This window comes from Centrocercus urophasianus, unplaced genomic scaffold, assembly GCF_019232065.1.
Source record: "Centrocercus urophasianus isolate 14NV4802_14NV808 unplaced genomic scaffold, USGS_Curo_1.0 seq_42, whole genome shotgun sequence".
NCBI lineage: Eukaryota > Metazoa > Chordata > Aves > Galliformes > Phasianidae > Centrocercus > Centrocercus urophasianus.
The window spans coordinates 2,630,132-2,655,867 of NW_024885000.1; the positions used below are offsets into that span (position 1 = coordinate 2,630,132).

The following is a 25,736-nucleotide window of genomic DNA, read 5'->3' on the forward strand; positions in this document are numbered from 1 at the left end:
TCCCATGTCCAATGTGGAGAAGGTATGAACCACAAACAGCACTTTGGGAGGCACTGCTGGAACAGATCCCTGGGCTTGGGCTGAGGCTGTGGTCCTCAGGTCTTCCTCCCAAAGCCCGAGAGCCTGGCATCACCACCAGCCTCAGGAGCTGCCTCAGTTCCAGCTTTATTCCCCCCTCCAGACAGGATTGGCCTATTGATTGCAGATTGCCATCGCTCTGTAAGTAGTGGGAAGGAGTTTGGACATCCTGGAGCTGGCTTTTCCAGCTTGGTTATCAAGATGAGCTAATGGAAGTGACGCTTGGAATTATCAACTGCAATCATGGCATTAATTTTGACCTGTTTAAATTCCAGCCTCTTTTCTGTTCTGTGGATGCTTAGCTAGAGGGTGACATGTAATTGTATGCAACCAGACAGTTATCCTAAGTGGGCAATAAGAAACACAGGAGTCTATTGCTTTTCATTCCAATAAGCATGCGTGGGGTTGCTAGATGGAAGTGGCCAGCTCATTGCTAATGGAAATTTATTTTGAGTTATGGGTGGCAGACAGTGAGACGTGTCCAACAAATACCAACTCTGGAGCAGTCCCTGGTTTTGAAGGTGAAAACTATCCAAAATGACACTTCTTTTGCTTCATCATAGGTTTTGCTTCTTAAGCACCAAGTGCTTGCCGTCGGACTGCCAGAGATGCTGATTGCTGTTCTGCACTCCCTATCCAGAATTTTGGGGCTAAACCTTTCCCTATAGGCAGATATCAGTGGAACAGAAAGTGACGTCTCTGCAAACACAGGAATCTTTGCTGGTCCTGGTTGGGATACACACAGATGTGTAGATATGGTTGTCCAGGTATGTGTATATAAAATAACGTGAATGCATTACAGTACAAAATAAAATAGATGTGTGGCATAATGCAGAGTGAACGTTCCTATTTATACCCCAGCTTTTGTGTTAAATTACAGATACCAGAGCTGAGGCAAAGGGTTTGGTTTTAGTTCAAAATAATACTTATGAAAATGGAAAGCACTCCGTTTTTATTGTTGCTTCATAATTAGCTCCAGTGAGAGAATCTTATTACAAATGTTCCATGCTGCCCTATGGCAAAACGTCAAAGAAAAGGGAAGGATGGCCAAGCTTAAGCAACTCAGGTAAGAATTAACTCCACGGTAATATCTGATAATTAAGAATGTCTCTATCAGCTTGTCTCGCTATTAATGAATTGGGCTGCTCTTTTCACGTTTGATTGCTGGTGCTTTATGACTGCCATTTCACCCTTAATGCTCCTGGAAATGGGCTTTCCTGTCTGGGGAGCGAGCACCAGAAATAATGGTTGGGGATTTATAAACGGGTCCTATTCTCTCCCCAGTAAAACTGCTGTTCTTTTCATCCAGTGAGGCCATATGGGTGTCCTCCCCAGTGCTCCCAGCTCACCCCATGCCTCCTTCCCCTCAGAGCAGGGCTGGGAAGGGAGCAGGAGGTTCCCCCACGACTATGGGCTATGGAATGAGCTCTGTCCTGCAGCCTGCTTAAAACAAAGCCAGTTTCATTGATACCACCTGAAAAAATGCACTCGCACTGTGATGGCTTTGCTCCTTTGCTCAGCCTCAGGAGGAGCTGCAGGATCTGCTGTGCTCCCAGTGCTGGAGGCATTGCAACCCCATGGTGTCTCCAAGCAATCAGTATCCTCCACTGACTCCTTCAGTGGAGAGAATGCCCCCCCTGTGCTCCACTGCCAGCTTCCTTGCAGGCACTGTGAGTGCAACCCATCAGCCTTTCTCTGCTCCAAAATCTCTAAGGATGCTCCTTCCCATCCCATACCCATTGCTGGGAGGTCTCATTCAACTCTGAGGGCACTCAGTAGGACTGAGCTTTGAGGAGATAATAGAAATGCTTACAAGTAAGGTTTTTGTTTGTCTGTTTGTTTTTGATTTGGGTTCCTTTTTCTTTTTTTGGCCATGTTCAGCTTTCAAAGGAGAGAATCTCAGGAGCTGAGCTGCTTTTGCATGACTTTTTAACCATTCTCTCGACGTCTGCTTGGCTCTTGCAGCAGGAACTCACCATCTCTGCGAGCTCAGCACAAAGGCATGGCCTGGGGCTGTACAGGGCTGTATGGGCTGGGTCACAGACCTCGTGCTTTGCTTGTGCTCATGCACACTGCATTGTGGCCTTCAACAAGCGTGGGTCCGAGGGCCATCACCCTGCCCAGGAGGGAGGTGGCTGAGGGCCACACACACAGCAGAAGTAAAGCAAGCAGAAGATCAAGCCTCAGAAACACTCAAATCCACTCCAGGAGGTAAATCAAAGCATCGCTTTGTGCACGGAGCTTTCCTTGCCTGCACAGACTCCCAGCTCTGTGCTGATTGCAGGCATCTCCCGAAGCCCTCATTCATGCAAACCATCCATCAGCTGAGTGGGGGCTCTGCACAGAGCTCACCCCCCAGCCCCTCACCTCTGGAACAGCACAGAATCCTTCTCCATCTGCAGCTGAGCAGCGTGGAGGCAGCTGGTGGAAGGTAATACCCCAGTGCTGGGGGATTAGCTGGTTGGTAATGAATATGAGCGGAGCAATAATCTGCAGAGTGATTAATATGGATGTGATTTTTTTCTTTTTTTTTTTTTTTTTTTTTTTGGATTAATAAGGATGCAGCAGAGCTGCCTGCTCAGGAAAGAAGTTTGCAATCATCAGCTTGGATGCAGTGACCATTACCTTAATGCTGTGATTAAATCCACGTCTAAGACACTTCATTAAATTAGAGTGTAAGTGAATTCTTCTAACCCTCAGCAAGAAATGCATTCAGGCCCAGTAGGAGAGGAATACAAGGAGATCCCCAGAGAGCAGCAGGCATGGGGTGCAGAGATGCTCTGTAATGCATTGAGTTTTCCCATCTCACCTGGGAAAGGAGAATGGAGAACCAAAGGGGCTGCAGCCCCTTCCCTGCTGTTCAGTGCAGGTAAGCACAAGGCACCTCGCCGTGCAGAGGGGTCCCTCATGAAGCAGGGCCACCCCACTCATACGTACACAAACCCACACACCCTCTGTGTGTTTGTACAACAATCCTTTTTAATTTTCTGGTTGGCTTGGCAAATCGCAGCTGCTCCTTACGCAGAGCTCTGCGAGCCACGTTGGCACAGGTTTCCATTTCCATACAGCATTTCTTTTCATTTCCTTCTCTCTGTTGTCTCACTAAGAAGCCAGGTGAAATGCTGTAGGTGGCTGGGATGGGGGAGAGGTGTGGGGCATGCAGGGAGGGTGAGAGCCACAATTTGGGTGACACGGCCCTGGGCCAGGCTTGCTGGGGCTGCTGCAGTGGAGAGTTGCAACCAGGTTTGCTTTCCACCTGCTTTGCTTTAATGGTTTAGGCTCACCAAGGCTGAGCTAAGATGTTCGAGAGCCAGCTGATCCTCGCTACTGAGTGGGCTCATGAAGCAGCTCTGGGTGCAAGCAGCAGCTCCCTGGGGCTATAAGAAGCAGGGCAAGAGGTCCACCACTGAAACTTCCCTCTCTTCCAGCACCTGTAACCACAACAGTGACCCCAAACCTGTACCAAATGCCTTCCCGCATACAAAGGGGACACACAGCTCTCCCCACCCAGGAAAGACCCGCGGGGTTCCCATCTCGGAGGGGTCAATTCCAAACTCCGTGGCTCAGTGCTTCGCCTCAGCGCTCCGCTCGCTGCTCCGTCCGCCCTCTGCCGGTGCTCCGCTCTCCCCGCACCGCTGCGCATCCCGGCACGGAGGCGCTGCTGCTGCGTCCGACGGCGCTCCCGGCGCTGCGTGTTTAACCCGTGTTCTTCTCCGTGCTTAAATGTCCGACCAAAGGATGGTTAATGTAAACAATGCTGGAAGTTACAGCGTTTTCTCCCTTCTTTCTCTCTGTCTCTCTCTCTTTTTTTTTTTCTCTTTGAAACAGTGATGGAGATGGATGTTCGCAGTCTGAGATGTGCTGCCTTTGTGAGGTGTGTGTGTTTGCTGTGCTGATCTGTAGCCGTGCACCAGGGCAGGCAAGAGGAGTGACTGGAAAGCTGCCTGACAGAAAGGGACCTTGGTGTGCTGGTGGACAGTCAGCTGAATGTGAGCCAGCAGTGTGCCCAGCTGGCTGAGAAGGCCAATGGATGCAATGGCTTGGATCAGGAGTGCTGTGGTGAGCAGGAGCAGGGAAGTCATCCTGCCCTGTACTCGGCACTGGTGAAGCCTCACCTCGAGTGCTGTGTTCAGTTTTGGGCACCTCAGTACAGAAGGGACATGGAGGTGCTGGAGCAGGTCTAAAGAAGGGCAGCAAGGCTGGGGAAGGGCTTGGAGAATATGGCCTGTGAGGAGAGACTGAAGGAGCTGGGGCTGTTTGGTCTGGGGAAGAGGAGGCTGAGGGGAGACATTACTGCTCTCTTCCAATACCTGATTGCAGCAGAGCGGGGCTGGTCTCTTCTCACTGGTGACAGGACGAGGGGAAATGGCCTCAAGTTGCACCAGGGGAGGTTTAGGTTGGATATCAGGAAAAACTGCTTTAGAGAAAGGGTTGTTAAGCACTGGAATGGGCTGCACAGGGAGGTGGTGGAGTCACCAGCCCTGGATGTGTTTGAAATCTGGATGTGGTGCTCAGGGACGTGATTGAGCTGCTGTTAGAGCTGGGGCAGTACGGGCAGGTCGTGGTTGCACTTGATGATCTTTAAGGTCTTTTCCAACCTGAGCAATTCTATGATTCTATGACACGAAACCAAAACTTCATCTATGCACAGAGACGATGGACTGGCTGTGAATTCTGATGATGTATTTGAATGCACCTCCACAAGGATGGAGATATTTTGGATTGCAGACTGCAGGTTGGGCCACAGCTCTGTGCTCTGTGATGGCTGGGAGTCGCAGCACTGAGCTTTGAATTCCCCAAAAGGATCTCATTGTGTGTTTGGGAATCCTATTTCAGGGCTTTGTGGCATGTCGTTAGCAGAGGCTCTGAGATGAGAGCCTTAAAGAGGGCTGATGATGCAAAGGTCAGGAAAGTGATTGGCAGGGAGAAAAGTACATGCTAATATTTCTCCGAGAGGAGGGAGAATTACATATAATGAGTGTAATGTTCTAAAAGAGCTGGCACACGCAGTGAGTGATGCCAGCGTTTTAAAGGCAGTTAAGCCTTAAATTTCCCCTTGATAAAAGTTATGTCACTCTTACACCGTGCTTTATACTGACATGCTTTGTGGGCAAAGTGTCATGCAAACATCCCCAGAGGACACAGAAATGCTGGCAGGAGTTAACCCACTCCTTGCTCAGGGATGCAGCCTCTGCTGTCCTGGGCTGTCCTCAGTGCCATGCATTGCTCAGGCAAACCCACCTGCAGCAGTGGAACATCAGAGACTGCTGCAGAGGAGATGCATTGGGTCTGAAGCAGGCACACAAAATTTCAGGGTGGTGATCAGATTGATAAACTTCACCTTCCTTTATCACAATGCAATAATTGTTCTGCCTGCATCATTATCTTGCCATTTTTCTGCTCCCATGTCACTTGCTGAAAAGAAAGGCTCACTTCTACCATTATAATGAGCTACAGCTTCAATAATTTACAAGGTTTTCTACTGGGCTTCATGTTTAAATCTTCATCACAGGGGTACAGAGTTGGTGCCACTCTTCTAAGTGTTGCTGAGGCCTTGGCAGAAGGAGCAGGCAGGCAGTTCATTGAGTGGGGTTTTGTGATGCTGCCTGGAATCTCTCTGATTATTTTTTTGTACTGACACTTATTATCCTGAGTGTTTCCCCCAGGAGCTGCTACTGAGGCAGAATGGGACAGGGAACATGACATAGAAGTGGCTTTGGGTGGGCTTTGTGCCCCAGGATGCTCTCCAGGCTGCTGTTTTAGGGGCAACCTTTGCTATCCCTGGGTGCAGTCCTTGCACCATTGCTCCAGGCTGAAGAGATGCTTTCCTCTCTCGCTTCTGTTTGTTACCAGTTGTCATGTATGGCACCTCCATATGTGCTCTGTCCATGTTTAATTTTCCATAGACAAAGTTCTCTTTGTTTTCAGGAAAAGGAATGGGACTTTTGTGTCACCCATCTTGAGTTATCCTGCTATTTCTGAGAGCTTTCTTAACACGTATGACATTATTATTTGACAGTACAACATTCAATATTGCTGGGATAATTATCATGCCTGTTTAATACTTGAGTTTAAGCCGTTGTCACGGGTCCTTTGAAATGCTGGATAATTGCAGAAATAATTATAAAACATTCTATCAGTGCATCCTAATGCAAAGTATTGGCACGGATGCTTTATAAACACAAAGCATGTGGTTGGCCCTTTGGTTGGTCCTGTGCTCTTCTCTCCATTGGCCACGGGGATGGTGGTGGTGGTCCAGCACAGTGCATCCTCAAGTGATGGAGCACCTTAGTCCTTCCCTGCTGTGTTCCTCTGGAGGTTGATTAACACGTTATTAACGAAGCACCTGAGGCCGAGGAGAGGTTGGCTGGCACTCGTATCCACCATTCCTTAACTCATCACTGCTATTCTCTGTGTTGGCGCTTTGGAAATGGCATTTTTCTTTTTTGTTGTTAAGAGACAAAGCAGAATTGTGTCTGACCGTAGGTGTGAGCAAGAGAAAAGAGAGGCGTTGTGACCTTGGGGATGGGGACTTGGGGATGCAGAACATGAGCAGCAGAGGTTCAGTGCATCCAGCAGCAGATTTCGCATGAATACCTCCTTGCTTTGAACGAGAGGGGTCTTCAAACATTTTCTGGGGGAGGTTTGAGAGCAGAGCCAGGTTCTGGCTGAAATTTCCCTTCCTTTGTCTGCACCCCTCAGCAGGAAGCAGCCCCTCCAGGACTGTCGTCCCCCCCCCCATAGCAGCTGGCAGAGCCGTCCATCACCGCGCTGTCACCGCAGCCACGGCGCAACGAAAACAAAAGACATGACAAATTTGTCCTTTTCTCTTTTATAATTAACCAAAATATCTCGTTGTGTAGCAAAGCGTGGCTCCTAATTAACAGACAGGCAAGAGGCTATTTTTAAAATCCAGACCCCCAGTAATTATATTTGCAGCAGAGAATGATATTTCAGTCAAATGCGACAGACAGCGAGCCAAGCTCCCATGTGAGGCAATTAATATTTCACACCTGCCAAGCAAATCAGCAATGGGAAGAGGAGGGAACAGCATTGAGAAGGGGATGCTGTGCTTTTGACGCAGACCAAAAATCCTTTTTTTGGTCACACAATGGCCGGTGAATGGCTGGCTGCCATTGAGATGCACAAAGAGGAGACAGCCAAAGCCTGAATGATCTCTCCTTGGGCAGAAAGGCTTCTGTCCACATCTGGGGTGGGAAGGGAAAGAGATGTTCAGGATTGTTGACAGTGATCTGGAGGTTGGTGGCCCTGCCTGTGGCGGGGGGGTTGGAACTGATGATCCTTGGGGGTCCCTTTCAACCCAAGCTATTCTAATGATCTGTTTGGAGGAAGGGACTGAAAGCTTTCTTAGCTGCCTGCACACGTGGGCACTGCTCCTCAACACAGCCCAGCACAGCTCTCCAACTGTTCTTCAAAAAGATTGGAGGCTCTACACCCGAAAGAAGCGTGGCTGAGAAGCTACAGATGCTCCATCTGGTTCAAGGCATGGGAAGCAATTTGCTGTGATTCTCCATCAGTCCATGGCCACCTCTTCTGTGAGCCACACATATTAGCGAGCTCATTTTTCCTGCTACGGAGACAAAGGCATGCATTTTCCTTCCCCCTGTTTTTGCTGTTGAGGATTAATCTGCCCATTAATGGATAATCTGTCAGCGTTTAGATGCATTGAGGTTGGGAGGAGATTTGCAGGCTCACGATACCATCTGCTTTATTAGAGTGGTTTGAAAACCTGACGTTCAATTTGTTCTGCGGGATTTGACAACAGATAATTCTCCAGATTCCCAAATAATTAAGGAAACCCAAAACCAGAGAGAATGGTGATGAGGACGGAGAGAGGGAGGGTGGAGAGCTGCCGTGTGTGTGGCTGACCCCTATGGGGTGCAGAGGGTTCTGTTCTTCTTTGTTCTCTGGCACGGTAACAAAATGCCATCAGACGCATGGCTTGGAGAGCATCACATCTAAAAGTTTCCCCTTCAAATGATGGAGGAATCTCGCTCAGACAGGGCACTCTATTGACCTTCTGCCACCATCCTAATGAGAAAAGATGATGGTGGAACTCCAGGGGAGGAGGTGAAAAGCAAACAAATCTTCCCTTCCTCCATAAAAACAAACCAACAAACCTGGAACAATTAATCTGAAGCCATCTCAGAGAGGTCTCAGGAGAGGGCTCGTGTTTCCAAAGTGCTCTCTGAAGCATTTCTCATAAGTAATGGAGCCTCAGCCCCGTGCATTGATCGTGTGCCCCGTGTCGCTGCGGCGCTTTAGCTAATGATGCGGCGTCGCCTCTCATCTCCACATTGCCAAAGATTGCAAGTGCTGTGCAAAGGGCCGTGTCCTGGGGGGTCAGGGGAGAAGTTTGTGGAGAAAAACAAGCAGATTTATGGTGTTCCTCATCGGGGAAAATCGCCTCTCTCCTCTGACTGCCCTGGCTGTGCCCATTGCCTTGCATGGGATGTCACAGCAAAACACAAACCTTGTTACAGGAGATGCTGCACTCTGCTGGGCTGCTCATGAAGACAGATTTTGCTCCAGCACATCCACGCGTGCGCTGCTGCTGTTATACTGGGTTGCAGCATCTCCCTGGGCTCCATCCATAGCATCCCTTGGCCTCCCCTTGTTCTCCCGAGCAGAGCCCTGGATTCTATCTGTGCGAAATTAAGGTGCTCTTTGTTCATCGTAAGTGCTTGAGATCCTTGCAGTGAAGGTGTCCTAAAGGCACAGAACAGAAATATTCCCATCCTGGAGAAGACTTATCCTCACAAAACAGCTGATGGTGTCAGGACTTTCAGCAGCAGTGATGCCAACACAGTACCAGAGGGGGAAAAATGATGGGGCTAAGAAGAAAAATACTGAGTATTGAGACCACAGGTTTGAGATTGTACCCACAGCTTGGGTGTTCCTCCTGTGCCTCTTCTTTAATTGGACCTTTTCAATAACTCTGTGAGATGCTCTGTAGATCGTGTGTAGAACAGCATGCATGATTTTGAACTCTGATATTTTGGGGGTGAGGGGGGGGTTACATTTTCATGCAGCTGCTTTGTAACACCCGTCTCCTCCCCAGGCTCATGGATGCCCCTCACTCCCCTTCCCCGGAGGTTTCACTGGAGAGCACTGATCGCATATGCACTTTGATTTTCAGTGCTACTGGAAGCTTTTTGTTCTATTATTCACTGTAGGTCTGTGTTGTCTGTGCTTATTATGTGCCATCAGAAGGTACCTGGGAGTCTGCAGCCTTCCCAGCCACTCCTATTGTACAAACACATCAATAAGTAAGTGGTGTATGAATTTAGCTGTGTGCTCGTGGCTGTGAGCAGAGCCCTGTCATTTTTTCAGGTCACCTCGCACTGAAGTTGAGGCAGTTTTGCTGCTGCAGCCTTCTCTTCAGGAGACAACCACAGAAGTGGCTCTTAGATTTCTGTTTCATTTTATTTATCCCTCCAAGACAGCGGAGACGACTTTAAAAATCAAAACAAAAGGATAACTTGAATGAGGGCTGCAACCACTTCCAGTGCGGTGGGTCAGCAGCAGCAGGACGGGTAATGAGCGGGGATGCTCCTGTCTGTGTGTTTGAACAAACCTTCCTTTGAAAAACAGAGAGGCTCGTACCTCTGGGACCTCATTGCCAGGTAGAAAACAGCAGCACTTTATTATCAGCAATTGCCGGGGTGGAGATGAGAGCCCTTTCCAGTGCTTTTCCCCCAGTGCTCCTAAAGATGCCTTTCATCACCACTGCTGATGAGTTCTATGTCTCATCTGATGCTTCGCTGCCACCTGGCACTAACTGATATTTACTTAGAGTAAAAGTCAACCCTTTATTTCATAATCACCGTTTGGGTTTCTTCACCCAGAAATACCATCACTTCACACTGGAGAAATCCCCCCCAAAACACAGCAGGGATGCAGATTGCCATGGCTTTTCCCTATAAGGCCACTGCCCTGTGCTTTGGGATGAGCCTCAGCCCCACCTCTGTCCCTCTGTCCGTCCGCACCACTGGAGCTCCTCGTGATGGATGGGAAAGCCTGGCTGTGGATCCATCACACACAGTTATATGCCATCCATAAACGTGAGGAATAAATTGCAATCAGCAAGCTGTAGATCTGGGTGGAGAAGCTAATCTTTGCACTAAATTACCAGACTTACGCTTTAATGATTTTTACCGGCTTTTCGTGGCGCCGCTGTTTATTATAGCGGAGCAGCTCGGATGGTACAGCAATGAAAAGCAGTCCGTGAGACCAGCCGAGTTAACGAGACCATGGTGCAGCCCCAAGGGAGTGATGGATGGTGATGGGGATATGACTGGTTCATCGCTGTCCTGCCCTGCTCGTTTTCATGCATCGCTGTATCTCCTTGCTGCTCGTTGCGTATCCAAATGATGGTACCTCTTCCTGCGGTGCACAAACGAGGCCTTGAGGACATCAAATTACAGGCAGCAGCCACACAGAGGCCCTTGCTCTTGCAATGAGGGAGGCCGCAGCTTTTTGTTGGCTCCTGCCTTTGCAGATTCTCCCTTTTTCTCTCTGACTCGTGGAAAATACGCATCGAGGGAACAGTTCCATGGGAAACGCTTAAATGGTGTGATTTACATTGCAGCCTGCCCCTTAAAACTAGATTAAGGGCTCCGTGATACCCTGCAAAGTGCTGAGCAGACAGAAGGCAGTAAATGAGCACAGCCTTGATTAGATCCGAACCAACAGTCTTGAAGTAAAAGTTTAAGGCATAAGACTGTTAAGCAATATATTCACCATATGGTTTGTTCAAACGCAGCCGTGTGCACGCTTCCCATCCACTTGTTATTTGAAGGTATTGATTTTAGTGGAGTAATCATACAAAGTGATTTGTTTTAATACATCACTTTCCTTAGCGGTGCGCCGTGCTTCTCAGAACTGCAGATTTCATTGAATGTTTCCCAAAGCTTTTTTTTTTATTTAAGAAAACAGAGCAAATACACGATCTACGCATCGAAAAACGGATATGGTGGGTTTGTTTCGGCTGTTTCTCTCTGAGGAATGGCTCTGCTGAGGGTAAATGAATAAGCAATAGCTGCGTAAAGGAGCAGTAAATAACGAGGAACTCATTAAGTGCACTTGCAGGCAGGAGTTTGCCTGAATTTATATATATATAGTGGCATTGCACACTGCTGGGTGCTCTGCTCTGCTCCCCCATCGTCTTGCGACCGCTCATATTTGCTCAGTGCTGAACGTGCTTCCAAACTTTGGCATGGGAACGGATAGGTGAGCACAAGGTTTTGTTTTCCTTTGATGGGGTTCTGTGCAGAAGCAGTCCTCTAATGCTGCACGTCCTCTGGGTCAGTAGCGTTGGTGTCTTGGGAGCATGGCAGGGAACTGAATTATTTCTTCTGTTCAAAATAGCAGCTTTTAGGAGCTGGGGAAATGACTACACCAAAACTATTGTGTGCCATCTGCCTGCTGAAATACTTATAGGAAACATGTTTCCTGGCGTATAACTTCCTAGCCATATGTCTATTGCATCATTCACAATTAAATTAAATCACCCTTAAATACTTGGCCAAATTCCCAGCCGATGCGAACAAGCCTTCATCACTGTGCTGTCTGAAATGTGGGCACTTGACCCCTCAAGTGTTTGGGTCAGATTGTCTCAGCCATTGTTAACCTCGGGCAGCTGATGGCGACGGCGTCGAGATGATTTTTAACTATAAAATCCAGTTACGATGCTGAGAGGAGGAAATAATTTCGCGGCGTTCATTTGCATCGATTCGCTTTGGGCAGAGGATTCAATGGAGAGCCACGTCCACGAGAAGAAGTGTTGCCTTCTGCTCAGAATCATAGAATCATAGAATCACCAAGGTTGGAAAAGACCTAAAAGATCACCCAGTCCAACCGTTCACCTATTCCCAATAGCTCCCACTAAAGCACGTCCCTCAACACAACATCCAGTCTTTAAATTTAAATTTAATAAACTTTAATCCAGTCTCAGTGAACAAACAGAGGGAAATCAGCAGAGAACGTGGCTACAGCTGGGTGTTCTGCATGTTCACTATGTGCTCAGAGGCCCGTGTGTCCCCATCTATGGTTAGCCAAAGAGATGGGACAGTTCTTTGGGGAGGGACAAGGGTGCCAGGACCTGCCCTGTTCCTGCTCCAGCTGTGGCAGCTGCTGGTGATGCTCATTGGGTGCTCAGTGGATGCCACTGCCGCCATCTGACATCACTCCTATGGGCAAAGCAGTGGGTGAAAGCACCTCGAGGTCTCTCATCTGAACCACCGTAGGTCCATGCTTTCAACTGGAGAGATCTTCAGAGGTTTTTTCATCTTTTTTTTATTATTATTATTCCTCATTTTGAGGATGTGTTCAATTTGCCCACTGTGGCACCACGGTTTAGTGAGTCACCATCCTGCCATGAGCTGCAAGGTATGTTCTGATGCACTTGGTGCAAGCAGTGGCAGTGGGAATTAATGCAAACCCACACCCTTGTCACAGGGAGTTTCATTTAAATGCAGCCCAGCCTCCCCTGGAAGCTGAAGGCATTGGGTCTTATCCTGGTGTCTGGCAGGCCTGGCCACTGCCTATTCTTAGCCCAGCCCTCTATTTTTAGTTTGTTTGTGAAAGGTGAGACATGACTGGCAGCCAGACCCGGATGATGCTGCTGGTCCCTTCCATACAGCAGCCGGGGCAGAGGGAGAATGGCAGGAAATGGGGCCAGCGGATGGGAGAGGACAGGAAGGGACATTGGGGACCGGGGCTGTGAGACTGAGATCTGTGGGGCTGGGGTCTGTAGGGCTGCAAGGTGGGATAGGAGGGGTTGGAGGCATCTGCACCGTGGCCAATGCCATTGCGGAAGTGCATTAATTTCTGTTCAGCTGTTCCACTCTGCAGAATGGAAAGTTGTTGGTTCGTTTTGTTCTGTCCCTGTGGTTCAACTTCGTATCAGTGCTCAGACAAACCATTGCACAGGAGTATTCCCGAGCCCCAGCCCTACTGAGGCTGTTCCCAATGCTTTGCTGTGCGGTGGCACTTTGGTTCTCACCAGTGGTCTTTGGTCTTCCCAGGAGCTGAAACTTGACAATTTCAGTTTTCGTTTCCAATTGTGCACTGCAGACCAAATCCTCACTTCAATAAGACAGAAATGAAAACATTTTCCTATTATTTAAATTGGACCCTTGCCTGTATCTACTTATTTCATCTTTCGAATGTATTTTCTAAGCTGATTTGCATGCAGACCTGTGTTTGCTCTGACTCTTGCATTTACAAAGCATATATGTGTTACAAGGAGGGGGAAAAGAGCAAATGCTGGGTGCAGAGCTGCACTGTATCCAAGCTTAGGTTTTACAGACCACAATTTACCAGGATATTTCATTCTCAATGAAACATAATTCTATCATCCACTACAAAGAAAAAGTCTAAAAGCACGATAGAAATCTTTATATAGAGGCTGGAGCACATTTTTTTAGCTACAGATGTTTCCTTCCAAGAGACTTTTTCCTGTCTTAAGCCAAAAACAAAAGCTGCTGGAATTCTGTCACACCACCAAATGCGTACCGTGGAAATGCTGTCTGGGGATCTCTTTGTACATAATATAACTGATTCCTTTTTTTTCCTTCCCTTTGATCCGCTGGCAAACTGGAGCCACGTGGCCGTAGAGGTGCAGTGGGACATCCACAAAAGTCAGTCTATCCACTGAATGCTTCATTGCCCGTGGTTTTCATGGCCACCTCATTTTTGTTTCCTGGTGACAATGACTTTTCCAGTGATGGCATCATTCAGTCAGACCAGGAGAGGAAGAATTCTGACTTCACTGGGGTTTGGTTTCTCAAATGGCCATCGCTATGCCACTGCCACATGGGCACCTTCAGCCTGGGACTAAGAGTGGGGTCAGTGTTTCTACAGTGCTATCCATGTTTCTGTAGGGTGCTGTTAGTGGAAATCAGCTCCACAGAGGTACTTCTTCATCTCAAGTCCATTTTCTGCTCCAGGCTTTAAGCAGAAGGCTTTGCCTGTGAATTCTGCTCTCTCGCAGACCTCCCCTAAATCTCATTCAGCTCTCAGTTTGACCAGAGTCAATTTAGTGAAGATAATGGAATTACCTCTCTTCAGGTCAGTGATGATTTCACATCCTTGAATTTCATGCTAAATTTGCTGAGAAAATCTCAGTTTCAGGAGCCATTTTTCAGTATTCTCATTTCCCAGGGGTTCCCCATACCCACCAGGGGTGGGTTTGGGTGGATTTGGAGCAGCTCTGCTGGGCTGGAGCCCCTTTGTGCTCTCAGGAAAGGGTTAAAACAGTGAGGGCTGTGGACTCCTTTGCTGGGGGAGATTTGTTCCGTCTGTTTGTTTGTTTGGAAGTGCTGGCAGGAAAGCAGGGAGGAGAAAATTACCTAAGTGATAGCGAGGTTGCCATGAACTCTATAAAACCGTGGGATCGAATCAGGCAAACTCCACCTCGCCGTCTTGAACCAATGCACAACTCCTGACTTGAAACCCACCCCAGCACCGAGTGAGCTCAGGGACTTGAACTCCAACCAAGCACATGAGCTCAGCAGTGCTGCAGAGCTGAACCCACGAGCGGTCCCAGCAGCACCTAGAGTTACGGGGAGCCCCAAGTCGGAATGCTGTGCAGGGGAAGCGTGCACATGATGAAGTGGAGGCAGCTTTTCTGGATCGCTTTCTGCCTTGTGAAGTTGTCTGGTGAGTCTGCGGGCTGCAGAGGAGATCGGGGATGCAGCTGCTGGGGAATGGAACGGCCGTGGGAATAATGCATGGGGCAACTGCTTTGTGTCTTTGGAAAGGGTGAAGCGTGGGGAATGCGTTTTGTTGGGCATGTAGTGGGAGCGGAGCAGATTGCAATTTCACATGAAGAGCACCTGACTGATGTTCTGCAGAGCAGCGCTGCACTGTGCGCCCTGCCCGACACACGAGGTGCTGCAAACAGAATGCTGCAGGGCTGGGAAGGACAGCAGTAGAGATGGGAGAGCTCCCTAATGGTACTGCAGATAACACAGGGGGTGCAGATGCAGCTCAGGACACCCCTCGCTCTGCAGCGGTGTAAATCTGTTCTGTGGCAGGGACTGAACATTTTGTGAAAATCGGATGAGTCTTAAGTATTAAACTCTCCCATTCCAACTCTTCAAAGTAGTCATCGTCTAAAATATGCACATACATATTAAGAAAGGGTTATTCTATATGGAAATATTATCATTTTTGTCCCAAGCCCAACAACCACAAAGTAATAAAAAAGTGCAGCAGCGCTCCGTGCGGGCGCAGAGTGCTGGGACAGCAGCCAGGGACCCGCGGGTGTCATCAGATGCAATTCTCCCAACTCCTGCCAAAGTGAGGGACTGCCTCCGTTGAAGGAATTTGCTGTGTTTTGCTCTTCTGTTCCACGGCGCTCCTTTCCCTTTGCTGCTGGGGTGGATTTCTCACCCCGGGAGCTGCGCTGCCCTGCCTGCTGTGTTCGTGGCACAGAACGGAGCCTCGCAGGTGGGGTGAGCTCTGGGCTTCTGGCCATGCTCAGCTCCACACCTGTGTGGGACAGAGGAGATGTGTTTTGGATGCTCCCAATGCAAGTGCTGCTGGCCCATGTCATGTTCAGTCTTTTCTGCCAAGCTCGATTTTGTTTCTTAAATGTCATGTTGTTGGGAAGCGTTCTTTCTTTATTAATTGTTTTCCTGCAAGATCCAGAAAAGCTCTACAAATCAGTGATGCAAAGGGGGTTTCCAATGTCCACGTGCAGCCTCTGGTGCCCTGAGCCCGATGGAGCGCTCGCGCAGCCCCACACCCATATCCTGTGCAAGGAGGGATGGGGGAGGGCAGGGATTTTATCAGATATTTCCAGAGGGAAGAGGGCTCCACCCGCCCCAGTTCCTGCCACATGGCCGGGAGCAGCACGGCTGGGAATGTGTGAGTAATGCAGGACGGAGCTCCTCATTGCAATCCCAGAGCTGTGGGTCCCAAGGCACACGGGAGGTGTAATTAAAGTCCAGGGAATCCCTCTGGGCTGCACCTTCTGCCTTGCAGGGCTGCAGGCACAGGGCAGAAAACAACTGTGAGTGCAAAGCAAGGCTTTTTTTTTCACGTTTCCTGAGCTTTTGGCATTGTGGAGTTCTGCTTTCTGTTGGACCCAGTTTAGCAAAGCTGCCAAAAACGTGTGTGCAATAAATGGCAGCTTCAGGGTGGACCCTCCAGCTCACGTTTGGATGCTTATTTGTCCCGTGAGTTGCAGTGCTGCATTAAACCTCACCGTGATTTCCGTAGAAGCAGCTGCATGTGCCACAATGGAGGGAGGAAGAGAGCAGCACTGTGTGATGCATCTTCTTGCAAACTGCACCCAGCAGTAACCCAGGCATCAATCTGTGACATGAAAAGGCTTTGATCAGAAATACCTCAGGTGCTGTGCAGACGTCAGGAACAGTTCACAGGTGCTGGGGTGGCTGTGGTGCTTTGGGAGGTCACCTCAGTTCCAGTGATGTAAAGTTTCCGGCTGATTGCCATGCAAACACAGAGCTGTACGCAAAGCCTGGCTTTAACTTTGCACTACTTCAGTTCTGGGCACAGGGCTCACGCCTCCTGGTTTTGATTTGTTAAAATTCTTTAGAAAAACTCAGGGATGGGATTGGCTGCAACTGCCAGGGAGGGGAAAGACCTTCCCTGAGAGCAGAGCCTGACTCCAGCCCTGACCACCTGCACCCACCCCAGCAGAGCCCCCAGCAGCTGCAGCGTTGCTCCTGAGCAGCCCCACAGGGACTTCTGAGCAGCAGCATGGCCTTCAACCAACAACCCAGGTCTTCTGGGCCTCCTCCAGCTGAGCGCTGATAGCTTGAGTTAGGAGAAGTTCTGCCAGGATGATGCTGATGTGCACAGTGCTGAAACACACAGCGCTGAAATGCACAGCACCCAAATGCACAGCACCCAAGTGCACAGCATGCTAATGCACAGCACCCCAACAAATGGCACCCCAAGGCACAGCACCCCAAGGCACAGCACCCCAAGGCACCCCAAGGCTTGCTAAGGGCGCAGTGCACACCCAGCCCCACTGCTGGCATTGCTCAGCCCATGTCAGCACTGCTCCCTGTGGAAGCGCTGCTGGGAAGGGTGAGGTAACGCTCCTTGGAGCTGTGCTGGGCAGGAACACAAACGAAAGAACGTATTTTATATTAGTTTGTCTTTAGTGTCTGGATAAGAGTCTTAAACAGCAACAGCCCTGCAGGAGACACTGAAGCAGCTTGCAAAAGTGGAAACGGGAATGTAAAAGGTTAAGAGATGGGAAGAAATGTGTTTTCACTGACTCATGAAGTTCACAGCAGAAAGGAAAGCTGGAAGTGTCATCTCTGGAACACACCAGGAAGCAATATATAAACTTTAAGTTAGAGCAACAAGCGACTCCCCAAACATTCTGCTTTACCTCCAAAGATGTTTTTGCTCATGAGTCAGAGCCTGAGCAGCAGCCAATGGGAATGTTTCTATTTACTTTGACACGCTGCCTGCGGCTGCAGATCCAACTTTTGTTTCCCGAGGCACACAGAGATCTCTTCCAAGGCCTCAGTCTTCTTTCCAAGGATTATCGATTCAAGCTGCTCCACAATCCAGCTTTGTGCAGTGCTCCGATGGAGCTCAGGGTGTGCAGGATGAGGGCAGAACTGGGCCCGTCCTCGGTGCTCCCAGAGCTTTGGTGCTCGCGGAGCCTTTGATGCTCTCCCAGCTGTTTGCTCTCTGGACCCATGTGAGCTCAAGGCCAACCTGGGGCAAGAAGAAAGCAAAGTTGTGAGCTCAACCTCCCTGTGCAGCTATGGGACAGGGCTGGATGGGGGCCTGGCTGCAGCCCCTAATGCTTCTTCTCCCCCAGGTACCGCTGCTGGCAGCCCCACAGACAGTTTAACTGCTGTGTCCTCGGCCGTGGCAACAGCACAGAGCAGCACTGGCAGTGTGGCACCCACCGGCGTCATGGGCAGCACTGCACCAACACAGGACAGCAATCCTGGTAATCACTGTGTTGTTCATCAGATTCACTCAGTGCGTGGGTACGATGTGTCCTTAGAAACCCAGCGGTCAGAGAACGGGCTCAGAAAAAAGAACCCACTGGGAAAACCCATTGCTTTATCCCTGTGCAGCCATCAGAGCCAAGCAGCATGGCTCTGGCTGCCTGCAGGCCTGGTGGCTCAGCCCCATTCCCTCCATCAAACAGATAAGATGGGATGGGACAACGGCCTCCTTAATTTTTTACCCCAGCTCTCTGATGGCTCCAGGTCAAGGTGGGGGGAGTGTCGGCCATGGCACCCTGGCAGTGTTGCAGTGTGTGCCCAGGAACTGAGCCCACTGTGCACAGATTATGGAGCTCATGTAACAATTAGGCAACCTAAGCAAGCCTAATGCATTTCTTACACGGCCAACGCCGTGTTCTGATGCTGCTGGCTATGACAAATCAATATTGTACTTCAGTCAGCACAATGCCACGCACTGATTGCAGAGGACTTAAGCTTTTCCGTGCATCTTTCTCACTGCGTTTCTTCCAAACAGCAGCCACTACTCAACCCACATCAGGCAGCCCCAGCTCCCCAGGACTCAGCAGTGAGCACAGCCCTCTGTCCAGCACCCATCCCAGCGCCCATCCCAGCACCCAGAGCAGCACTCAGACCAACCAGACCCCCACACCGCTGCTGGACAACCATCCAGAGGACACAAGCAGTGGGGCACCCACCACGCTGAGCCCAACACCGCACCCCAGAACGACAGCAGCTGCACACCCATCTGCATCAACACTGCTCAGCTCCACGGCCACCCCCAGACTGACGGCGGTCTCAGAGGCCACAACACAGCTGCACACATCTGGTGGTGTCAGCAAGGTGAGAGGAGGGGGGTAGGGCTGCACATGGTCTGCATTGGTGATCCCACGCAGTAAGGAGAGTGGGTGGCTTTGCATCAGGGCTGTGAGCAATTACAGAGGGTGTCTCGCTCCCAGCCCTGTCTGGGTCTGCACTGTGGCCTTCATGGGTAGGGAGGGATGAACAAAGCTGGTGATGCAGTGCATGCACCTTGGCCAGGATGAGTGAGCAAAGCACAGGTGCTGCAGAGCCCTGCAAATTGGGGGACAACCCAGGAACCTTCAGCGCTGTTCTGTGAGCTGCTGAGCAGAGGAGACAACACAGGCATTCTGGAGGGGTCTTCTGCTTTCAAAATCATCCAGCTCTGCATTTTGGACAGCACACACTACTCCAGTGGTTTGCTAATCCCAGCACTGCTTTCTGACTTCCAGCCCATCACGTGCCACAACATCAAAGAAGTGAGAGACGGCGGAGCCCTCTGCCTGCGGCTCAACGAGTCCCACACCTGTGTGAGTGCTGCCCTACATTTGCAATGGGGAGGCACATGGGAGGTGGGGGAAAGGGGGCGCTAGGGGTGGGTTTTGCATCACTCGTGGTCTGGAGGAGATGGGGTCACTGTACTGGGGGTCGGTTTGGGGTGGAGAGCTTTGCACTTTCATCCCTGAGGGAAAGCATTACAGCTGTGCCAAATAAAAGGGGAGGATGGCTGCTGCAGCCCCTGGAGGATCCCAAAGGGATCCCACTGGAATCCAGCTTTCTGGTTACATAAATCCTCCTTTTTCCTCATGAAGCTCTGGGGTCTGTTTGGCTTCTGAAGTCTCTCCCACCACATTTAACAGGAAACTGCCTTTATTGTTCTCCTTCCTCTCCTCTGTTGGGAACACAGTCGCCTTTTCTTGTCTTGCCAGCAGCCCAGGGAAGGAGCCTGGGGGCAGAGCTGTGTCCCTGTCCATGCTAACTCCCAGGGGAATCTCAGGCACTCTGTAACAGCCTTCGGCTTTTTGCACCAAAACCATTTATAGGAGCAAGGAAGGGGCAGCTGTGGTGCTGCTGTGAGTGGAAGCAGATGTGCCTTCCATGCAGGAGCTGCAGGAGAGCCCAACAGGAGCAGGACCTTATGGGACAGAGACTTGGCAGCACCCTGGGTACAAATGACAACGATGAGTCTTATTTTGCTGGTCAGCCATGCTGCGACCACTTTGGGTGGGTGAATTCCTGCTTGGCTTCCCTTTGTAAATTGCCTGTTAAATGGCTTTTAGGGTTGCCAGTGTTTACGGTGGCAGTGGTTTGCCAGGGTTGGTTATGGAAGCTCCCGAGTTCAGCTGCCATCTAGTGGCATCGGGCCTCCTGGCATTTGTACGGGTTGCATGAGCATGGATGGCATAGCATCCTATAGGGCCGCAGCAAAGTGTATGCCCTGCTCCAAACTGCAGCTGGGAACTGATAGGAGCTGCCAAGAAGGGGCAGATCCCAGGGAATGGCTTTGTGTCCTTCCTGCTGACTTTTCCCAAAGCAAATGAGCAATGAGCTGGCACCCAGCTCTGCTAATTGCAAAGGGAAACTCTGATACGTGGATGAGTTCTTTCCACAGCAGAGAAAGGAAAGTACACACTTGGGCCTCTTGTTCCATCTTGGCCTTCCTTGTCCCCACGCCAAGCTCTATTGAGACAGCTGAAACTGATTTGTTTGTTATTCTGTCGTGGATGGATCTCTGCATTTTTGTTTGCTCAGTGTGCCTGTTGGTGTGGGACTCCAGGGGAGGGCAGGTGGCGTGGAGCTGCATGTGGGACAGAGGGGCTGTGATTGTGGCCCAGTGGGATGGGATGGGATAGGACAGAGTGAGATGGGATGGGATGGGATGGGATGGGATGGGATAGGGTCAGTGGTTCTGCTGGCAGACAGCATCTGGAAATAGCTGCAGGGAGAAGGACAGTCCTGTCCCATACAGGGACCTGCCCATGGGAGGGAAAGGCTGCAGTTCTCCTCTTCCTCTTCCACCCAAGTGAAGGCTCAGCTCTAAGAAGTGCGAAATGCGTGTTTTGTTGCCTGGCCTTTGATCAGCAACCTAGAGAAAACACTGAAGACATTTCCTAAACAGGAAGGCAAAATGCTTCTTTGTTATTTCCCCTCCCTCCCAGCTCCTGCCCGGGATCCTGAAACAATGGGGCTCTTCAGGCTGCTCGCTCTGTCCAGAGATTGGAGGGACTTGCCATGCCATTCAGAACCTAAATTTAGCTTTGTTTAAATGTCACTTGCAAGAGTTGCTATGAATATCTTAATTTCGTTTATCCTTGGTTTCATGGCTCTTTGTTTGAAAACCTTGCAGAAACATTTTTTGGATACGAAGGGCTCGGATTTATGGAGCGCGATCTGTGAAGAGGATGCTCACCGTGTGCCCCCACCCTGCCAGATCAAACTCGCCACGTCTGAGGTGGACCAGGAGTGCCTGCTGCTCGTCCTCGATGGGAACACAGGTCAGGAGCTGAGCCCCAGCCATCACCATGCCTCAGGCCCCAGAGAGGAGCTGGGGAGGTGTCCGTGGGGCACCGGTTCTCACTTGCAGCCTGGGAGGAGCTCTTTCTTGTGGGGTTTTGTTTCAGCCATGGTGTTGCACCTGGAGGGGTGAAGGGGTTTGTGGCTCCTGGGCTCCTGTGCTGATGTTAACTGCAATGTGATGTCATTGTAATGCAATTCTGTTTAACAATTGCAGATCCTGCTATGGATGTGCTCCGGGAGTCTCATTGGGAAAAGGTAAATGCCCAGAGAGGTCGGGCCCTGGGAGTGGGGTTTAGGCAGCTCAGTGTCAGGATGGTCTCAATGCCTGGAGTCCATTGCTGTGCCAGGCAGCAGTAAGCCCAAAATCAGCGCAACGGTGCCCCAGGATCCTCGATGCAAGCACTGAAGGTAGAATTGCTTGGAGCAGTCACTGTAAAAGTGGGTAGTGTCCTCCTTAACAAGGGCTAGATCCCAGTGATAACTCTTAGGATGTAATTGGAACTCTGCATCTTCAAAGCATTGCGTGATGTTAATTAATTCCTGCTCTCAGCACTGCAGTGAGGCTGCTGCCGGCTCGTAAAGCCAAGCTCCAGGTATGCAAATAAAGGCAGCCAGCAGAGCTGCAGCAGCTCACAGATGCTCCATCCACGCAGATGCATGCTCTAAATCTCAGGTTTGGGGTAGCAAACCTCACCATGCAGCAGCAGATACTGCGCTGTGAGCAAAGCACAGAGCTCGGGCAGCACAGCCCAGCCCTGTTTGTGTGCATCTCCCAAGGAGGTGAAGAGCAGCTTTGTTTGGAAGCCGCAGAGCAGACGCACACGTTTCCTGTTTGCGAGGCTCTTGGCTCCCTTTGGCAGTGTTCTTTTTCTTTTCTCAGTTCGGAATCAAATCCCTCGAACGGGGCAGCGTGCGGAGCCATCAGGACTTTTCTCGGAAGACACTGACGGCTTTGGTCACCTCTGGGCTCCTGCTGGCAGCTCTGGGCATGGCTGGGTACTTCCTGATGCGGCGGCGGAGCTGGAGCCCCGCGGGACAGAGGCTGGTCAGTGCCTACAGGTGGCAAAGCGCCCGGTAGCCAGGAGCCGGCGCCCCGCCGCCCATTTACTGATGCTGTAAGAAAGGCTCTTCCTCCCCTCGCTTAATAAAACGTATCAAGAAAGAAAGAAGAAATGCTCCTATGTCCGTGTTACACCCTGAGCGCTCAGAACTCCTTTGCCATGAGTTTCAGGGCCTGGCTTTTCTCCTGTCATTGCTCACGGGTGGTGCTACAGCCATTGGAGTGCTTCGCTGTCAGAAAGGTCTCACTCCAGACGTGCAAGAGGCAGCTGGAGCCCAGCACTGCTGGGTGCAGCCCTAGATGGTGGCAATGGGGCCAGCACATGGTGGGAGCTGCTGGCGTAGATGCTGAACAGCATCACAGCACTTTGCCATGAGTAGCACAGACCTCATTGCCACAGATACAGGGTGAGGAATGAACAGAGATCAGAGGATGCACACGGGATGCACAGTGCAGGTGCCCACCCTCTGCTCTCCTCTGCTGCTGGCTTCAATCTCTGCCCACAGCCCAGGGTCACCAGGTCCTGCTGAACACCAAAGGATTGCATCCCTATGGGGCCTGCTGCATCCCTATGGAAACTGATGCATTATGGGCACATGCAGTGAGTGTGCCTGTGTAAGAGATGGTGGCAGCTCCTTGCAGCAGTGTCAGTAAAGAGCCACAGAGCACAGCTCTGTATGTGCAGGTCCAAATGCATCTCCATGCTGAAGTGCAGTGCTGAGCTGCTGGAGTGTTGCTGCAAGGGATTGGGGAAGAGAAGTAGGAAACTCCCATAGCTTTCATTCCACGGTGGTTCTTCTTGGCCACCAGAGGAAAGCAGAGCCCCTCAGAGCTGGGGCAGCTCTGCCAACCCAAGGTGGGTTATCCACCGGCACCCACCCTACAGCTCCTCTTTTCAGGTCCCAGAGGACAAGCACAGCTCTGGCTGCCAGCAGGGCTCCATGTCCACATGGCTCTATGTTAGCGGGTGCCGGTCCCGTGCCCACAGGACGCCACCCACCCTCTGCTTGGTGGCAGAGCCGCCTTCCCCTCCCTAACACCACCTCTCCCCTTGCTGCCTGCAGGATGAAGACCACTACGACCTGGAGACCGGCAGCCAGGGCAGCCCTGCACCGCAGGAGAAGCCGAGCGCCAACGGGGCGCAGGAGAACGGCGCGTCCCGCAACGGCCGCGGCACCGCGCAGAGCCTGGCCGACACCTCCATGTGACGCCACGAGTGCATGAGTGCCTCACAATGAACTTTTTCATCTTTTTTTTTTTTAATATTCTTTTTCTCGTCTCCATGAAGAACTTCACCGTCGCCCCAAAGCACATTGCGCGCCAGCGCCGCTTGGGGCCGTTTCTCTGCTCTCCCTCCTTCTTCCAATGACTGCACAGGGAACTTCTTTACTGCCATCCTCTGCTTTTGTTGTTGAAAGCACACGGTGAGAAATGCAGCTGAGCAGAGGAGGCTGAAGCCACGATCCGAGTTGCAGCGGTGATCTGAGCACCAGCAGCCCCAGGATTTGGTGGTACCGTGATTTAAATAGTTAGATTGGGATTCCAGTGACACGAACCTTTCAGGTTTCAGGGATTTATGTTTTTTTTTTATCTCGTCTTTAAGCACAGGACGTCTTCCCCCTTTAAAAGCATGGGGTGTTTAATCCCCTCCTCGCCCTTTATGCCATCTTTGACATTCCTTCGTCTCTTAGAATGTACTGAAGCTCTGTGTAACACTTCCAATGTGGCATTGAAGGCTGAAATACAAACAGACCTTGAGCTCTGCTGACCCCACCGGGGTGCAAGTAGATGTTTTAGAGTGTTTTGGGTCTCGCCCATCTCCCAGCTTGGAGATGGCATTAACACCGCTGTAGTGATCCATCATCACGTGGTCCCATCACCTCACCCTACAAAATGGAGCTTTGGCCTCCATAGGACTTTGGGAACAGAAGATGCCAAAGGGCTCCTGGTCAGACATCTGCTGGACTCTGTGATGGACGTTTCCATTCAGACAAAAACAAAGCATTTTTACTTTACAGTAACAAAAAGCCAATGCTGAAATGCCAATAGCAGGAGCAAACCGAGGCGCCGTTCCCCTGTGAACTGCTTCTCCCAGCCCTCATTTTAATCATCTCAGTGAAAAAAAAAAAAGAAAAAAAAAAAGAGAAAAAAGAAGCATTAGAAATGAGTGTCCTCAGAGCCGCCGCGTGTTCATCCCGCTGGGACGTGGGGCTCAGGACCACACCTCAGTGAGCCCTTGTTTTGCAGCACAAAGTGATGACTCAAAGCTGTCCGACACGTCTGCTGGACGAGTGACGTGCATCAAGTTATTAAACGGCGTTTGTTTGATTTTCTGATGTTTACCATGTGCTGCTAATTCCTGGAGAAATAAACGAGGCTGCAGGCTGATGGCTGGGGGCTGTGCTGACAGCAGGGTGTGTGTGAATGCAGGAGGAAGAAGGCTTCCTCTGTGCACCCAAATAATGGTGTTGGAACTTCACTGACCGCCTCTGCCGTGCACACGGTGGGGCTGAGCAATGGGGCAGAGCTGCAGGGCATGGACATGGGTAGGTGCCCACAGGTATCCATACCCATATCTCCACATCCATGGGCATGGATAACATGGGGTCTCTGGGTAGAGGAGATCTCACTCCTCCCTGCACGCTGCTGTCCTGTAAAAGCAGTGGTTATTTTGGCTGCTGTGTTTTTCAATGCATACATTGCTCAGAGATTTGGGCTCCACAGCATCTGAATTGTGCTGCCCTGGGTGTGGGCTTAGCTGTCTCTGTCTCTCCCAGACCCAGGGGAGCACTGAGCTGCAGTGCCAGTAGGTCGGGGAGGCTGAGCTGGAGTCCCCCAACAGAAAGCATGGACTCAGGTGGGGTTCACTTAGATCCCAGCTCACTGCAGCTCCTTCCACATACCAACATTGAATGATTGCAGCTGCTGTGCTGTGAGGTCCTTCCTGGTGTGTGTTCTGTTTCCTTTTGGCAGCCCCTTATCTAATCAGAGCTATCTGCTGCATCAGAAAAGAGAGATCTAATCAAAGCTCAGGTGCATTTTTCACAGCTCTGGGTAAGTCCTACAGCCAAACTGAGACAACAACAAAACCAGCCATCAGCTGCTGGAGCAGAACAAAAGGCTTCACAGGAACATCCTGGTGGGCACGGAGCCGAGCGGGGCTGTAGGACGAGCGCTGTGGAAGGGGCTGTGGGCGGCCCTGCCGAGGCAAAAGTGCTGCTGTTGTTCCTTCCTTATCAGACCCCTCACATCCCTTCCTCATTGACCTTGCTGGGACTGTGGCTTTT

At 50.6% G+C, this 25,736-nt stretch overlaps 1 protein-coding gene across 3 annotated transcripts; it reads left to right on the top strand.

Annotated features, from left to right (window-relative positions):
- Positions 1 to 14,433: 14,433 nt before the first annotated feature.
- On the top strand, positions 14,434 to 24,837 carry CD34 (CD34 molecule). 3 transcript variants are annotated; one of them, XM_042833804.1, is made up of 8 exons: positions 14,434 to 14,763; positions 17,918 to 18,052; positions 18,592 to 18,914; positions 19,325 to 19,402; positions 21,220 to 21,367; positions 21,604 to 21,644; positions 22,270 to 22,434; positions 23,514 to 24,837. In XM_042833804.1, the coding sequence occupies exons 1-8, from the start codon at positions 14,685 to 14,687 to the stop codon at positions 23,655 to 23,657; spliced, it is 1,113 nt and encodes a 370-aa protein (XP_042689738.1). In that variant the 5' UTR covers positions 14,434 to 14,684; the 3' UTR covers positions 23,658 to 24,837. The 3 variants fall into 3 exon arrangements, with proteins under 3 accessions (XP_042689738.1, XP_042689737.1, XP_042689739.1); XM_042833803.1 differs by having other exon boundaries at positions 14,437 to 14,763; positions 18,589 to 18,914; XM_042833805.1 differs by having other exon boundaries at positions 14,439 to 14,763; positions 18,589 to 18,914; positions 22,270 to 22,504; positions 23,514 to 23,588.
- The last annotated feature ends 899 nt before the right edge of the window (positions 24,838 to 25,736 follow it).